Source organism: Macrobrachium rosenbergii, chromosome 2 (genome assembly GCF_040412425.1).
Source record: "Macrobrachium rosenbergii isolate ZJJX-2024 chromosome 2, ASM4041242v1, whole genome shotgun sequence".
In the NCBI taxonomy this organism is placed as follows: Eukaryota; Metazoa; Arthropoda; class Malacostraca; order Decapoda; family Palaemonidae; genus Macrobrachium; species Macrobrachium rosenbergii.
Window position 1 is genome coordinate 43,475,463 of NC_089742.1, and position 17,550 is coordinate 43,493,012.

At 35.5% G+C, this 17,550-nt stretch overlaps 2 protein-coding genes across 2 annotated transcripts in view; one reads left to right on the forward strand and one right to left on the reverse strand.

Moving 5' to 3' along the window:
* LOC136842879 (uncharacterized) overlaps nucleotides 1-17,550 on the reverse strand; it is a 465,824-nt gene that overhangs the window by 316,642 nt on the left and 131,632 nt on the right. The window lies entirely within an intron of this gene.
* The window catches only part of LOC136845895 (glucoside xylosyltransferase 2-like), a 27,453-nt gene continuing 10,046 nt past the window's right edge, over nucleotides 144-17,550 (forward strand). The window contains exons 1-4 of the mRNA XM_067116355.1: nucleotides 144-393; nucleotides 6,918-7,023; nucleotides 7,476-7,532; nucleotides 8,393-8,498. Coding sequence (XP_066972456.1) covers nucleotides 391-393; nucleotides 6,918-7,023; nucleotides 7,476-7,532; nucleotides 8,393-8,498 — 272 coding nt within the window. The 5' untranslated portion in view covers nucleotides 144-390. The remainder of the gene's footprint in view (nucleotides 394-6,917; nucleotides 7,024-7,475; nucleotides 7,533-8,392; nucleotides 8,499-17,550) is intronic.

A 17,550-nucleotide genomic window follows, 5' to 3' on the forward strand; every position in this document is an offset into this window, starting at 1 on the left:
GAATCCCCTCCCTTTCTTTCCATAATCCCATTTGTCACTCCCCGAAAGGCGCCGTTCGCCAGTCTTTTACACAATTGTTTATTCAACCCCCACCCCGGCCGACGGCCGTACGTTTTTTGTCGGTAGTACAGCTACAGAGCGGGAAGAGGTAAGATGGTCGCCGCTCCTACCCGACTGGCGTAAACCGACCTGTAGCGAAGTAATGCTTATTTTGTGTGTTGAATTATTTTGCCGATGATCATTGCCAGCGATTACGCACTGGTTTGAAGAGAAATAATCCAAGCAGCATAAGGCCAACTTAGTATGACAATAAGTGACAGTGGTGTAGAGTGTTGTGATTGTTACGACCTGCCTTTTAAAACTGTTTACAATTACTACTACTGACCAAAGATGGTAAGTTTCATTCGTGTGAGTTTGTACAATTTGGTAACATTCCATTTTAAAATAAAAGAACATGATCGTGCTATTAGCAATTACCAGTTTATTTAGTCACGAACGGAAAAAATTACATAAAGCTTTTAGAACGTTGTTACCTGAGATGTGAAGGGTGACGATTCAAATCTCAATATATGACCATCATAGTTTCCAACGACATACTGTCTTTCTTGTAAATTCGCTTCCACAAATCTCCACTTACATCAAGCCTCTCACCTCATATCCAAATAGGTCTGGGTCTCTTCTTGGTGATGCGAAGTACATGTCCAAACCATCTCTAACTCTCCTTTATCAATAAGTATCTCACCTACATATGGACCTTGCGTAATTTTTCTTATCGTTTCATTTATCAGTCTACCTTGCCATCTGACTCCTATTATTCTTTTCAGAGCTTTATTCTCAAATAGACAAAATGTTTTAAACATAGTTTCATAGTCATACGATTCATGTTTGTAAAGCAATACCAATCGCATTAATTAATACATATTCTTACTTTCGTATGCAATTTCAGTCTGATTTACAAATATTACTCATTTTAACAAAATTATAATAATTACAACAATAATAATAAAAATAATCCATTTCCAAATCTTGTGCCCTTCCGTAGCCGTGGACTGAGTTCATTCTACACTAAAGTTGTCTTTCACTTTATGGAATAATAATGATAATTATACAATGGGAAAATATCCAGTTGGAATGGCTGCGTGTATATCGTGCATAAACAAAGTAACATATTTACCATATTCTGGCAAACTGTCATGTCTTGTACTTCACCTCCGTAAATATGGCATCCTGAATGCTACGCTGTAGATAACGTTTTCAAGCTTCTAATTCAAACAAGTTTCTTAATAGAGACAAACAGCTATCATCTTGAGTACTAGTGCTACCCATTTCAAGTTTTCTTGTGCAAAATATTCTTGTTGAAGTGGCCCAGCATAACCCTGGTCAGGACGGCTCTTCAATGTGAATTTTTGGACGCACACTCCCCGTATTTATGTTCAACGGTGTTATTATTATCATTTTTGAAAATATCTCAAACCTCATAAAGAACAAACCTAAAGTGTTGTTTACCACACCCCTCAGAAATAAAGGACAGAAAAGAATAACAATAAGGTGAAGGTAGGCCAGTCAAATAAGTAGAAGCATTGCTGCGGCTCATTACATCCGTTAATGTTCCTTATCTAGCAATCTTTTGTATTCTTGTTCTCAGGGTAGATACCGACTTTGCTCATGTCGTCTCCCATGAATTCGAAGTCATTCTGCTTATTTTTTTCATAATCTGCAGAATTCGTCACGTTTTCTTAGATTTTATGGCTTGTACGCACATACATACATACATATATATATATATATATATATATATATATATATGTATATATATATATAATATATATATATATATATATATATATATATATATATAATATATATATATAAACCTATGCACACAATATATATATATATATATATATATATATATATATATATATATATATATATATATATATATATATATATACATATATATATATATATACGTCGTTGCTTTAAACCTGATGAACAGCATCGAGTTAGGGAGAAGGAGAATTCCTTGTATTTCCTTTCAATGTACTTTATCATGCTGACGTTTCAGGACCATGTGTCCCATTTTCAAAGCTATAAATTAAAAAGACAACAGAATTAAAATAGACTCAGATTTTAAAACGAGAAAAAGAAATTTAAATAAAAGTATAAAAAGAAACATAACAGAAAGGAACAATGAATACTAAATAGTGCTGAAGGCAAAAGCTGAGTGACATTCAGAGTCCGTTTTGGTTCCAACGGAAACTCACAAGAGTATAGAGGTGGATGGACTGAGTATTTAATTAAACTAGTTGTTTAATAAAAAGAGATTCTAGTATTGACGGTTGGTGGTCATTCGAGCTTTGCCTATTATTTTGAAATCCTTATAATTGATATTATATTTGCATTTTTTCCCGAACGGGTACTAAATTATCAAACCCCGAATTTTGAAAATGGGACACATGGTCCTGAAACGTCAGCATAATAAAGTACATTGAAAGGAAATACAAGGGAATTCTCATCTCCCCTAACTCGATGCTATATATATATATATATATATATATATATATATATATATATATATATATATATATATATATATATATATATATATATATATATATTCAACAGGCGGAGAGTTTCTCAAAACTCAGTAATATAATGAAGGCAGGGGAAGCACACCAACAGGTCAAGAAAGTCATATTTATTCAATTGCAACGTTTCGAGGCCAACCAGCAGGCATCATTTTCAAACTCAAGTAATAATACCTAATTAGTACAAATAAAAGAGACAAATTTAAAATAGACAATATAAATTACATTAAACAAGCGTTAAAAATATGAATAAGGACCAACCGTTGAGTTAGGCAGAGGAAGACTGAAAAAACAAACAGTTCACGAGAGATAAAGAGGTGAGACGTTTGGGTGTTCAGTGTGGGGACCAGTTTTTTAATAAACAGTTTGGATCGAAAGAAACATCAAGGTTGAGGTCAAGGTTGATCAATCTAGAAAACAGGAACTCCAGACTGCCAAAGAACTGCACAAATGAAGGTCTGTAACAAGGTAAAGAAAATCCAAAAACCAAGAGAAAGAGCGGAATTCCTCTGAGAGGGGAGTAATTGGTTTTATTGTCATGATTAAATTCTTGGAACAGAAACACCTGTGTAGTTTTTCTCTTCAGGAAAACAAAGGAATTGATACATTTATTAAAGAGATAAGTGGATGTAACAGTCAAGGTTTTTAATAACACTTAAGGAGAGTATGGTTAGTGGCGGACAACTTATGAATAATATTTTGTTTATAAGAAATCTCCATATTCAGGGAGAGTTGGAATCGGTATAGAATTGAGTGTTATACAAGGATTTCTTATATAATTTAAATTTAATAATTGGTTAAGGACACAAAATTGTAAAAATTCCAGGTCACATTCTGCCTTCCAGTTTTTTGGTATTGCGTTCCAAGGTTCTGAGAGTGATGGTCCATTTTGTGAACGATGGGTATGAAAGTTCTGCACAAAGTTTCAGTCGTATAATAAAAAGAAGGGCGAACAGAAAGCGCAGAGGTATCCTTCGACGAAGTGGAGCCAGGCGAATCAGGAAAATTTATTCAACAGGCGGAGGTTTCTCAAAACTCAAATATAATGAAGGCAGGGGAAGACATCAACAGGTCAAGAAAGTCATATTTATTCAATTGCAACGTTTGAGGCCAACCAGCAGGCATCATTTTCAGGAATTAGTACAATAAAATTATGACAAATATTAAAATACACAAATATAAATTACATTAAAACAAGCTGTAAAATATGAATAAGACCAAACTGTTGAGTATGAGGCAGAGGAAGGACTGACAAAACGTAAAACAGTTTTAGAGATAAAATGTAGACGATGGCATGGGTTTCAGTGTGGGGACCAGTTTTTTTAATAAACAGTTTGATCTCAAGGTTGAGGTCAAGTGCTGAACCTAGAAAAACAGGAACCTAGACTGCCAAAGAACCGTACAAATGAAGGTCTGTAACAAGGAAAGCAAAAATCCAAACCAAGAGAGAAAGACAAAGAGAGGAGTAATTGAACACTGTTTTACAAATTTGGAACAGAAACACCTATTTTGTGTAGTTTTCTCTCGTGAAAGGAATTGATACATTTATTAAAGAGGGATAAGTGAAGATGTAACGGTCAAGGTTAGACAATTTGTTAATAACACTTTGAAGGAGAGTATGGTTGGTGGACAACTTATGAATAATATTTTGTTTACAAGAAATCTCCATATTCAGGAGAGTAACAATGGAATCGGCATAGAATTGAGTGTTATACAGGATTTCTTATATAATTTAAATTTAACAAAATTTGGTGTTACTTAGTTAAGACACACAAAATTGTAAAAATTCCAGATCACATTCTGCCTTCCAAGTTTTTTGGTATTGCGTTCCAAGGTTCTGAGTGTTGTCTTGAGTGATGGTCCATATTTGTGAACGATGTAAGTATGAAAAGTTCTGACATCAGCTAAGTTTCAGTCGTATAATAAAAAGAAGGGCGAACAGAAAGCGCAGAGGTGGCATCCTTCAACGAAGTGAGTCAGGCGAATCGGAGAAAATCCCACTTAATATTCAACAGGCGGAGGTTTCTCAAAACTCAGTAATATAATGAAGGCAGGGGAAGCAATACACCAACAGGTCAAGAAAGTCATATTTATTCAATTGCAACGTTTCGAGGCCAACCAGCAGGCATCATTTTCAAGCTACAAGTAATAATACCTAATTAGTACAATAAAATTAAGTGACAAATATTAAAATACACAATATAAATTACATTAAAACAAGCGAAGTTAAAAATATGAATAAGGACCAACCGTTGAGTATGGAGGCAGAGGAAGGACTGACCAAAAACGTAAACAGTTCACGAGAGATAAAGAGGTGTAGACGTGGCATGGGTGTTCAGTGTGGGGACCAGTTTTTTAATAAACAGTTTGGATCGAAAGTTAGGAACATCAAGGTTGAGGTCAAGGTTGATCAATCTAGAAAACAGGAACTCCAGACTGCCAAAGAACTGCACAAATGAAGGTCTGTAACAAGGTAAAGCAAAATCCAAACCAAGAGAAAGAAGGAATTCCTCTCGTTTCGAGAGGGAGTAATTGGAAAAATTTAACACTGTTTTATTGTCATGATTAAATTTTGGAACAGAAACACCTATTTTGTGTAGTTTTCTCTCGTGAACCTCTTGGACATGGAAAACAAAGGAATTGATACATTTATTAAAGAGATAAGTGAAGATGTAACGGTCAAGGTTAGACAATTTGTTAATAACACTTTGAAGGAGAGTATGGTTAGTGGCGGACAACTTATGAATAATATTTTGTTTACAAGAAATCTCCATATTCAGGAGAGTAACAATGGAATCGGCATAGAATTGAGTGTTATACAAGGATTTCTTATATAATTTAAATTTAAATTTAACAAAATTTGTGTTACTTGGTTAAGGACACAAAATTGTAAAAATTCAGGTCACATTCTGCCTTCCAGAAGTTTTGGTATTGCGTTCCAAGGTTCTGAGTGTTGTCTTGGTGATGGTCCATATTTGTGAACGATGTAAGTATGAAAGTTCTGACATCGGCTAAGTTTCAGTCGTATAATAAAAGAAGGGCGAACAGAAAGCGCAGAGGTGGCATCCTTCAACGAAGTGGAGTCAGGGCGAATCGGAGGAAAATCCCCACTTAATATTCAACAGGCGGAGGGTTTCTCAAAACTCAGTAATATAATGAAGGCAGGAAGCACACCAACAGGTCAAGAAAGTCATATTTATTCAATTGCAACGTTTCGAGGCCAACCAGCAGGCATCATTTTCAAGCTACAAGTAATAATACCTAATTAGTACAATAAAATTAAGTGACAAATATTAAAATACACAATATAAAATTACATTAAAACAAGCGAAGTTAAAAATATGAATAAGGACCAACCGTTGAGTATGGAGGCAGAGGAAGGACTGACCAAAACGTAAACAGTTCACGAGAGATAAAGAGGTGTAGACGTGGCATGGGTGTTCAGTGTGGGGACCAGTTTTTTAATAAACAGTTTGGATCGAAAGTTAGGAACATCAAGGTTGAGGTCAAGGTTGATCAATCTAGAAAACAGGAACTCCAGACTGCCAAAGAACTAATACTGCCGATGCAAGAGGTGCACGGACATTAGACAAGGGAGATTTCTGGCTTTCTCTTTGAAAATATTACGAGACAAAAGCGTGACTGAAATGGGGCTCTTCAGGGCACATTACTCAGATTTTCGAGTAGCGCGAGAAGGCAGTCCGTGGATGACTTTGCGATTTCCGAGGACGAGTTTCTTCCACGTGGTGAGATGCAAGGGCTTCCGTAAAAGGGGCAAAGGCGATGGGGACTCCTCAAAACTCAAGCAATGGCGTGTGGGCTCGAGGAATACGGTCGAAGGGCACGAGGAAAAGTACACTTTGGAAAGGGCCACGTGGTTTAGGATGCAAGGGCATCGATGGGGCCAGGTGTTGGGGACGTCTTCATTCCATATCTTCCAGCCCGCGTGTGTGTGTCGACCTCGTGGGTTTCTGCTTTTATCCCTCCTATGGGGCAGGGGGCGTCAACACAGATGTTTTGACTCATTGCACCTGCTGCGCAGGGAGGTTTTGGCCTGTAGGAGAAACACCCAAGCCAGATTACTTTTTGCCTCGAAGGAAAGATCTTTATCAAAATGGGAGCGCCTTAATCTTTAAACCCTTGTTTTTAAGTCGATAGACAGATGGTCTATCGATCGGCCGGCTGGCAGTAAATGAAACAAGCACATAACAACCAACAACAACAAAGGAGGGGGAGGGGAGGCAGATTTGCTAGCGAATTCTTGCTAATCATAATAATATATATATATATATATACACACACTCTGGTCTTGCTCCTCTTCGGCAGGTCAGTCCAAAACGAGCCGTGGGTGTGATCGTGGCAGCGGTAACACTTGCGACAACGGCTTACCTCCTGGGCAACGAAATTGAGCTTGTACGGAATCACGTAACGGGTAAAGAGATCTTGAAAGTGCTCCCCTTATATTTATTAAACTCAAGGCCTCAGCCCTTCATTGCTCTCAGAAAAATTCCTTCACGTTGTCTCCTTGTGAGGAAACGTAAATGTGAAATTTGGATCATAGTCATATCTATTTCCGTTTTGCTGGATGAAAAATGAGGCATCCTAACATTATGCATTTTACAATACGGGACACAACAAATTCTGCATTTTTTGTTGGAGTCGATCTGCTAAGTCTTTTTTGCAGGCTGAAATGTAATATTAACGAATCGTCAGTTACTTTCAGAAAATATTGTAATTTTCATCCTATTCTACACACACAAACACACACACATATATATATATATATGTGTGTGTGTGTGTGTGTGTGTATGTACTGTATATATATACATATGTATATGTATATATATATATGCAATGACTATCTTTTTTTATTTTGCAATCTAGATTCTGAGGCCGATATCAACAAGAGTGTTGCCCACTACGTCATCATTGCCTGCAAAGGTAAGATCATTTCCTAAGATATCACTTGTATAAATTCAGGTGGCAGTGGGCCACAATTAAGCCCGAGAAGCAAACACCGAAAAGGCTGCCACAGCGTATTTTTTTTTTTTTAAAGATTGTAGAACCTGCTCTACCTTTCGTTATAAAAATCTATTTGCAAACGAATTTTGTTTACGATTAGAGGAAACAAACAATTATATTTGTTTGTATTTGCCTTGTTTACATATGCTTAGTTTTGTTTACTAGTATTATTAGAGCCTCAGGTTCCTGTTAAATGAAGTACCGTACATAGTGTTAGCAAAAATAGTTGGTTTTATTTTTTTGTGTGCGACTGGTTTAAATGATTGTTTATATGACTCTTGACCATTTATACAATAGCAAAGAAGTATAATTTGAGGTTATAGTCACATTTTCATTTTATTTTCATGTTTTCTTTGTTTTCATGATTTATATCAGATTTTTGCAGCATGTTTCCTATGTTTACCAAACGTTTCAATGGCAGTAATGAACTTTTAATTCATATCCAATCTGTTGATATCAGTAAATGAGTTTATATCGTGACTTTTTCATTACATCTTTTGATAATACAGATTATGTCTACGTTCATTTCAATTTTTTTTATCAACATATTTACCAAAATTGATAACAAATGTTTCCTTAATGAAACTTTGTAATCGACAGTAGATGAATTCCCTAACCAAAATAAGATATTGTATATTACAAATTTTAATATAACACTTTTCAGAAGTTTCATGTATGCGGTAAAGTGTTACATAGACACTCTCTCTCTCTCTCTCTCTCTCTCTCTCTCTCTCTCTCTCTCTCTCTCTCTCTCTCCAAATATAAATTTCTTTTCCCAGACGAAACAAGAGTTAAACATCACTTGAGAGAAAACTGGGACCATCAGATTCGACAGATGAAAGTCTTACTGAAGTCGGCCGCTCTTCTCACTTCCACTACTATCCAGTAAGTAATGTAAGAAATGGCACCTCAGAGACTCTCATGCATCTAATATTTTGTTCAGTACCTCTTCAGTAATGTCATATCAGTAAGTATTAAGTAGATAATGTCGCAATGAAGACTTTCCTGTAAGCAATGCCTGTGAGTGGCTCTCGGGCACGTATTGTCACTTTAGCAAATATCAGTTGTTTTCTATCTCTACTTTCTATCGGTATCAATTTCATGCAAGCAATGTCACCTCAAGGACTATAAGTAAATACTCAACCTGGGCGACTCTCAAAGTATGTAGTTATTTCAAAGACCATCATACAAAGGGCATGAACCTGGAATAAGAGAATTCCTAAGGGTTCCAGGAGAGTTTCCAAGGAGAACTTCATTATGACTTCACTCCAGGGTAGTATCGTAATACAAAGTGATTCTGATGGCAATGACTAACTTCAGTAATAAATTAACCAATAATTTCAAATAATTGCTTACATACACTGTATGCCATCGTTTATTGAGATGGTCTTAATTTATGGCGGTTTCAATGTTAAAGTTAAGTGTCTTACTAACTGAGTACATGTTGATGGTTTGATATCTTAGGGGATACTAGTTGGGAAAAAATCAAAGAACCTTACTCTCTTTTTGTAAATAATATCGCATCAAAGTGTCATTGATGAATTAACGGCCAGTTAAGTCCAGTAGGGTCTCACTGAATTTGTAATGAAAATCGCATATTAAATTCTCAAACATTTTGAGAGATAATTCTTCTCCTCGCAAAAAAAATCCCCCTCCTCTTTTTTTTGTAAAATTAAAACACTGGTGCTTACTGTGGAGAGAATAACAGCTCTGGTTCCGTGGTGAAATCATAGTGTGTACAAGTGTTTGTTCAAATGTTCAGTCCTATAATTCTGCCATGACGATGGTATGAAGGTAACGTTTGGAAATAATAGGAAATACTACCTGGTCTGGGTGTAAAAGTAAGTTGCAAGTTAAGGATTTAGTATGATGTTTAACTACTGCAATCTGAATTAGACTTTCTCCTATATGCTAACTACGTCATTTACATTAAAACGGTCTGATCTCAGAAGGCCCGTATAGTAAGAAACTTGATAGCAGCAGGGGTTCAAATTCATGAGCTCATAGTAACAAATGATATACACACACACACACACACACACACACACATATATATATATATATATATATATATATATATATATATATATATACATATATTTTTATGAAACTCTTACATTAGTTTGTTAGGCTGCTTGGAAATGAAAAATAAATATGGAAGAACAAAGGGTTTACTGCTGCAGGGGAAAGGCTTATTTGCGAACACAATACATGCATGTACTCTATGTGTGTGTGTGTGTGTGTGTGTGTGTGTGTGTAGGATTATAATCACTTTAGTGCGTGATTCGATTATCACACGTCACCACAGGTGGAACAATGAGAGACTGTTTATAATTTACTTTCCATGATTCATTATCACATAAATAGCGAACAACATAACATGAGGAAAATACCAGTTTGAGATCATGAAGCCACTAAAACTATATCTACATAAAATGAATATATATCAAAGGACGCCGTTTGTCAAAATCGAAGATTCTTGATCCGGTTACAGAAGCAGTGTTCCGTCCTACCAAATAAAAATTGCTTTTGCAGAGACGGATTTGTAGCCAGAGTGCTAAAGTCGTCCATAACCTAAACTAAAATGGCCGAGCCAACCTTAACTAACCTAAAAGGTTTGCAGAAAGGCATCCTACCTCATTTTGCGCATGCCCTCTGATGTCAGCGATTTGAAACGGCTTGCGATCGGAGCTATGTTGGAGGTCGTGATAATAAGCCTTAAAAGACGTGTACAAGTGTTTGTTCAAATGTTCAGTCCTATAATTCTGCCATGACGATGGTATGAAGGTAACGTTTGGAAATAATAGGAAATACTACCTGGTCTGGGTGTAAAAGTAAGTTGCAAGTTAAAGTTTAGTGCTAGATGTTTAACTACCGCAATCTGAATTAGACTTTCTCCTATATGCTAACTACGTCATTTACATTAAACGGTCTGATCTCCAAGGCAAGGCCCGTATAGTAAAGGAACTTGATAGCAGCAGGGTTCAAATTCATGAGTTCATGTAGTAACAAATGATATACACACACACACACACACATATATATATATATATATATATATATATATATATATATATATATATATATACATATATTTTTTATGAAACTTTACATTAGTTTGTTAGGCTGCTTGAAATGAAAATAAATATGGAAGAACAGAAGCGGTTTACTGCTACGGGGAAAAGGCTTATTTGCGAACACACACATGCATGTACTCTATGTGTGTGTGTGTGTGTGTGTGTGTGTGTGTGTGTGTGTGGATTATAATCACTTTAGTGCGTGATTCGATTATCACACGTCACCACAGGTGGAACAATGAGAGACTGTTTATAATTTACTTTCCATGATTCATTATCACATAAATAGCGTGAACAACATAACATGAGGAAAATACCAGTTTGAGACCGCGAAGCCACTAAAACTATATCTACATAAAATGAATATATATCAAAGGACGCCGTTTGTCAAAATCGAAGATTCTTGATCCGGTTACAGAAGCGAGTTCCGTCCTACAAATAAAAATTGCTTTGCAGAGACGGATTTAGAAACAGAGTGCAAAGTCGTCCATAAACCTAAACTAAATGGCTGAGCTGAACTCTTAACTAACCTAAAAGGTTTGCAGAAAGGCATCCCACTCATTTTGCGCATGCCCTCTGATGTCAAGCGATTTGAAACGGCTTAAGATCGGAGCCATGTTGGAGGTCGTGATAATAAGCCTTAAAAGACGTGTACAAGTGTTTGTTCAAATGTTCAGTCCTATAATTCTGCCATGACGATGGTATGAAGGTAAACGTTTGGAAATAATAGGAAATACTACCTGGTCTGGGTGTAAAGTAAGTTGCAAGTTAAAGTTTAGTGCTAGATGTTTAACTACCGCAATCTGAATTAGACTTTCTCCTATATGCTAACTACGTCATTTACATTAAACGGTCTGATCTCCAAGGCAAGGCCCGTATAGTAAGGAACTTGATAGCAGCAGGGGTTCAAATTCATGAGCTCATGTAGTAACAAATGATATACACACACACACACACACACACATATATATATATATATATATATATATATATATATATATATATATAATATATATATATATTTTTTTATGAAACTTTACATTAGTTTGTTAGGCTGCTTGAAATGAAAAATAAATATGGAAGAACAGAAGCGGTTTACTGCTACGGGAAAAGGCTTATTTATGAACACACACATGCATGTACTGTGTGTGTGTGTGTGTGTGTGTGTGTGTGTGTGTGTGTGTAGGATTATAATCACTTTAGTGCGTGATTCGATTATCACACGTCACCACAGGTGGAACAATGAGAGACTGTTTATAATTTACTTTCCATGATTCATTATCACATAAATAGCGTGAACAACATAACATGAGAAAATACCAGTTTGAGACCGCGACCACTAAAACTATATCTACATAAATGAATATATATCAAAGGACGCCGTTTGTCAAAATCGAAGATTCTTGATCCGTTACAGAAGCAAAGGAGTTCCGTCCTACAAATAAAATTGCTTTTGCAGACGGATTTGTAGCCAGAGTGCTAAAGTCGTCCATAACCTAAACTAAAATGGCCGAGCCGAACCTTAACTAACCTAAAGGTTTGCAGAAAAGGCATCCTACCTCATTTTGCGCATGCCCTCTGATGTCAGTGGATTTGAAACGGCTTGCGATCGGAGCTATGTTGGAGGTCGTGATAATAAGCCTTAAAAGACGTGTACAAGTGTTTGTTCAAATGTTCAGTCCTATAATTCTGCCATGACGATGGTATGAAGGTAACGTTTGGAAATAATAGGAAATACTACCTGGTCTGGGTGTAAAAGTAAGTTGCAAGTTAAAGTTTAGTGCTAGATGTTTAACTACCGCAATCTGAATTAGACTTTCTCCTATATGCTAACTTGCGTCATTTACATTAAACGGTCCCCAGTCTCAAGGCAAGGCCCGTATAGTAAGGAACTTGATAGCAGCAGGGGTTCAAATTCATGAGCTCATGTAGTAACAAATGATATACACACACACACACACACACACACACACACACACACACATATATATATATATATATATATATATATATATATATATATACATATATTTTTTTATGAAACTTTACATTAGTTTGTTAGGCTGCTTGGAAATGAAAAATAAATATGGAAGAACAGAAGCGGTTTACTGCTACGGGGAAAAGGCTTATTTGCGAACACACACATGCATGTACTCTATGTGTGTGTGTGTGTGTGTGTGTGTAGGATTATAATCACTTTAGTGCGTGATTCGATTATCACACGTCACCACAGGTGGAACAATGAGAGACTGTTTATAATTTACTTTCCATGATTCATTATCACATAAATAGCGTGAACAACATAACATGAGGAAAATACCAGTTTGAGACCGCGAAGCCACTAAAACTATATCTACATAAAATGAATATATATCAAAGGACGCCGTTTGTCAAAATCGAAGATTCTTGATCCGGTTACAGAAGCAAGGAGTTCCGTCCTACAAATAAAAATTGCTTTTGCAGAGACGGATTTGTAGCCAGAGTGCTAAAGTCGTCCATAACCTAAACTAAAATGGCCGAGCCGAACCTTAACTAACCTAAAAGGTTTGCAGAAAGGCATCCTACCTCATTTTGCGCATGCCCTCTGATGTCAGCGATTTGAAACGGCTTGCGATCGGAGCTATGTTGGAGGTCGTGATAATAAGCCTTAAAAGACGTGTACAAGTGTTTGTTCAAATGTTCAGTCCTATAATTCTGCCATGACGATGGTATGAAGGTAACGTTTGGAAATAATAGGAAATACTACCTGGTCTGGGTGTAAAAGTAAGTTGCAAGTTAAAGTTTAGTGCTAGATGTTTAACTACCGCAATCTGAATTAGACTTTCTCCTATATGCTAACTACGTCATTTACATTAAACGGTCTGATCTCCAAGGCAAGGCCCGTATAGTAAGGAACTTGATAGCAGCAGGGGTTCAAATTCATGAGCTCATGTAGTAACAAATGATATACACACACACACACACACACACACACATATATATATATATATATATATATATATATATATATATATATATATATATATATATATATATATACATATATTTTTTATGAAACTTTACATTAGTTTGTTAGGCTGTTTGAAAATGAAAAATAAATATGGAAGAACAGAAGCGGTTTACTGCTACGGGAAAAGGCTTATTTATGAACACACACATGCATGTACTCTATGTGTGTGTGTGTGTGTGTGTGTGTGTGTGTGTGTAGGATTATAATCACTTTAGTGTGTGATTCGATTATCACACGTCACCACAGGTGGAACAATGAGAGACTCATTATAATTTCATTTTCCATGATTCATTATCATAAATAGCGTGAACAACATAACATGAGAAAATACCAGTTTGAGACCAAGTCACTAAACTATATCTACATAAAATGAATATATATCAAAGGACGCCGTTTGTCAAAATCGAAGATTCTTGATCCAGTTACAGAAACAAGGAGTTCCGTCCTACAAATAAAAATTGCTTTGCAGAGACGGATTTGTAGCCAGAGTGCTAAAGTCGTCCATAACCTAAACTAAAATGGCCGAGCCGAACCTTAACTAACCTAAAAGGTTTGCAGAAAGGCATCCTACCTCATTTTGCGCATGCCCTCTGATGTCAGCGATTTGAAACGGCTTGCGATCGGAGCTATGTTGGAGGTCGTGATAATAAGCCTTAAAAGACGTGTACAAGTGTTTGTTCAAATGTTCAGTCCTATAATTCTGCCATGACGATGGTATGAAGGTAACGTTTGGAAATAATAGGAAATACTACCTGGTCTGGGTGTAAAAGTAAATTGTCAAGTTAAAGTTTAGTGCTAGATGTTTAACTACCGCAATCTGAATTAGACTTTCTCTATATGCTAACTACGTCATTTAGCATTTAAACGGTCTGATCTCCAAGGCAAGGCCCGTATAGTAAGGAACTTGATAGCAGGGTTCAAATTCATGAGCTCATGTAGTAACAAATGATATACACACACACACACACACACACACATATATATATATATATATATATATATATATATATATATATATATATACATATATTTTTTATGAAAACTTTACATTAGTTTGTTAGGCTGCTTGGAAATGAAAAATAAATATGGAAGAACAGAAGCGGTTTACTGCTACGGGGAAAAGGCTTATTTGCGAACACACACATGCATGTACTCTATGTGTGTGTGTGTGTGTGTGTGTGTGTGTGTGTGTGTGTGTAGGATTATAATCACTTTAGTGCGTGATTCGATTATCACACGTCACCACAGGTGAACAATGATGACTGTTTATAATTTTACTTTCCATGATTCATTATCACATAAATAGCGTGAACAACATGTAACATGAGAAAATACCAGTTTGAGACCATGAAGCCACTAAAACTATATCTACATAAAATGAATATATATCAAAGGACGCCGTTTGTCAAAATCGAAGATTCTTGATCCGGTTACAGAAACAAAGGAGTTCTGTCCTACAAATAAAAAATTGCTTTTGCAGAGACGGATTTGTAGCCAGAGTGCTAAAGTCGTCCATAACCTAAACTAAAATGGCCGAGCCGAACCTTAACTAACCTAAAAGGTTTGCAGAAAGGCATCCTACCTCATTTTGCGCATGCCCTCTGATGTCAGCGATTTGAAACGGCTTGCGATCGGAGCTATGTTGGAGGTCGTGATAATAAGCCTTAAAAGACATTTGAAAGTGGAATTTAATTTGCTGAGGCATTTATTTCACATTAACAACAAGGGATTAGAAACCTAAAAGTCTTTCAGATAAAGCAACGATGTAGTAAAGGCAAAGTTAATAACTTCATGAAGACGGTTGTATTATAAGGACGTGAAGAGAACACTAATCAACACGAATTTAGTTTACTGAAATAAAGTTCAGCACTGCAAACTGCAACGTGTGGACAAAAATAGAAAATATGTACAAAATAAAAAAAAGAGGAAGTGATCCAGTGAGCTATGAGTGAAGGGTTCATTGTCCTAAAATCATCAGTCGTGGCAAATTATACTTTAGAAGAAAGATAGTTTTGTCGGTGAACCCTTTCGACGAGAATTTAAGTCGTAGCTTACAAGGAATAAGAAAAAGGAAATGTTTCTCTTGCTGCCAAGAATGGAACAGTTTCTGAACGTCTCTGACGTGCAAGCAAACGTTATTGTTACACTATAAAACAAAAGTCCCAAAAAGTACAAGGCCAAAGCTACGAAGTAAAGTTTGCTGTTCGTATGCTTATGCAGTAAGATCTGCAAATTTATATACTAGGTATTCATAAAAAATTCGTAATTCCGCAGAGTTACCGGTAAGCAAGTATAAATACGAGCGATTTGGTAAATGTGATGAAATTAAGCGAATGAATTAAATTTGTCAGTAATTTTCCAGTCATCAAGATTGGGTTAAGTGGAGATTTATTGCATTGGCTAGTTAGGCGGTATACATCACATTTATCCTAACATAAGTTAGGAATGATAGTTATCCACGCAACAAAGCCAGCGAAACTAAACGGTATGCCGTTTCCCAGCTATCATTAAATTTCCATTAATAGTCATTAAATGAATATGGATCATTACATTGTGTATAGCAGTTATTCTTTTGCTGTTCAGTGGGAATATATATTAAAATATTCGATAGAGTGTAACAACCTTCTGAACTTTCCTGCTGTTGTTATAAGCACAGACAGGGACCTACGTTTATCATGGCACCACATGTGTTTGTGTATATATGTATGTATGTATATATATATATATATATATATATATATATATATATATATATATATATATATGTATGTATGTATGTATGTATGTTTACACACACACACATATATATACATATATGTATGTTTACACAAACACACACAAATAATATATATATATATATATATATATATATATATATATATATATATATATATATATATATATATATATATATATATATATATATATATATTAGCTGAGCCACTGGGAAGGTTCAAAAATGAAACGACAGAGTGCCAAGTACTTTCTTGTGTATTTTAACACATCTTCGGGGCACAAAGTAATCCAGACCACAAACGAGTGAAGAAAAAAATGAAAATATGTACAGTTAAGCCATTACAAACAGAAACAATGTCCGTCCAGATCACTTAACTACTTAACATCCAAACAAGTCAAAACAAGGAAAGGTATTGCCTAATAACCGCATTATACACAAAAATGAATGATAAAAAAGTTGACTACTTTTCCACCAGTTTATAAAACAACTGAATTCACGATAGGAATAGTAACAATAATAACAATATACATAAAAAGACATCACCAATAAAAGAAGCAACGACAAGTAATATTACAATAACTGAACGAACAATAAGAAATACATAAAAAGAAAAATGACAAGCAGTACACAAAATTACACGATAATGTTAAAACTCTTCACCATTTTACTATCTATAATAAGACTGTCTAATTTGTACATACCAAGGCTCAAATTTAAAAGTTTTCTGGAATACGTCTTTATAAAAGCAGATTCAATTATATTCCTACTAATATAATCGTTACAAAATACAATTTCTTTTGCTTCTGTCCAATCAATAGCATGGTGAAAATGACTGAGATTAATAAAAATGGCACTAGAAGGATGTCCTGTTCGAAAAGAATATTTATATTGGTTTAATCTAATAGACAATTCTTTTCCAGTCTGGCCAATATATTTCTTGTCACAACTTTTACAAGGAATGGTGTAATGGCAGCAGGTAGATGAAAATGGGGAGTTCTTTATAAGCAAATTACATGCCGTATTTGAGCTTTTAAAAACTAACTTTACATCAGAATGTCTAAGCACCTTAGGTAATCCATAAAAATTCCTGTGGTAAGGTAAAACCAACATATT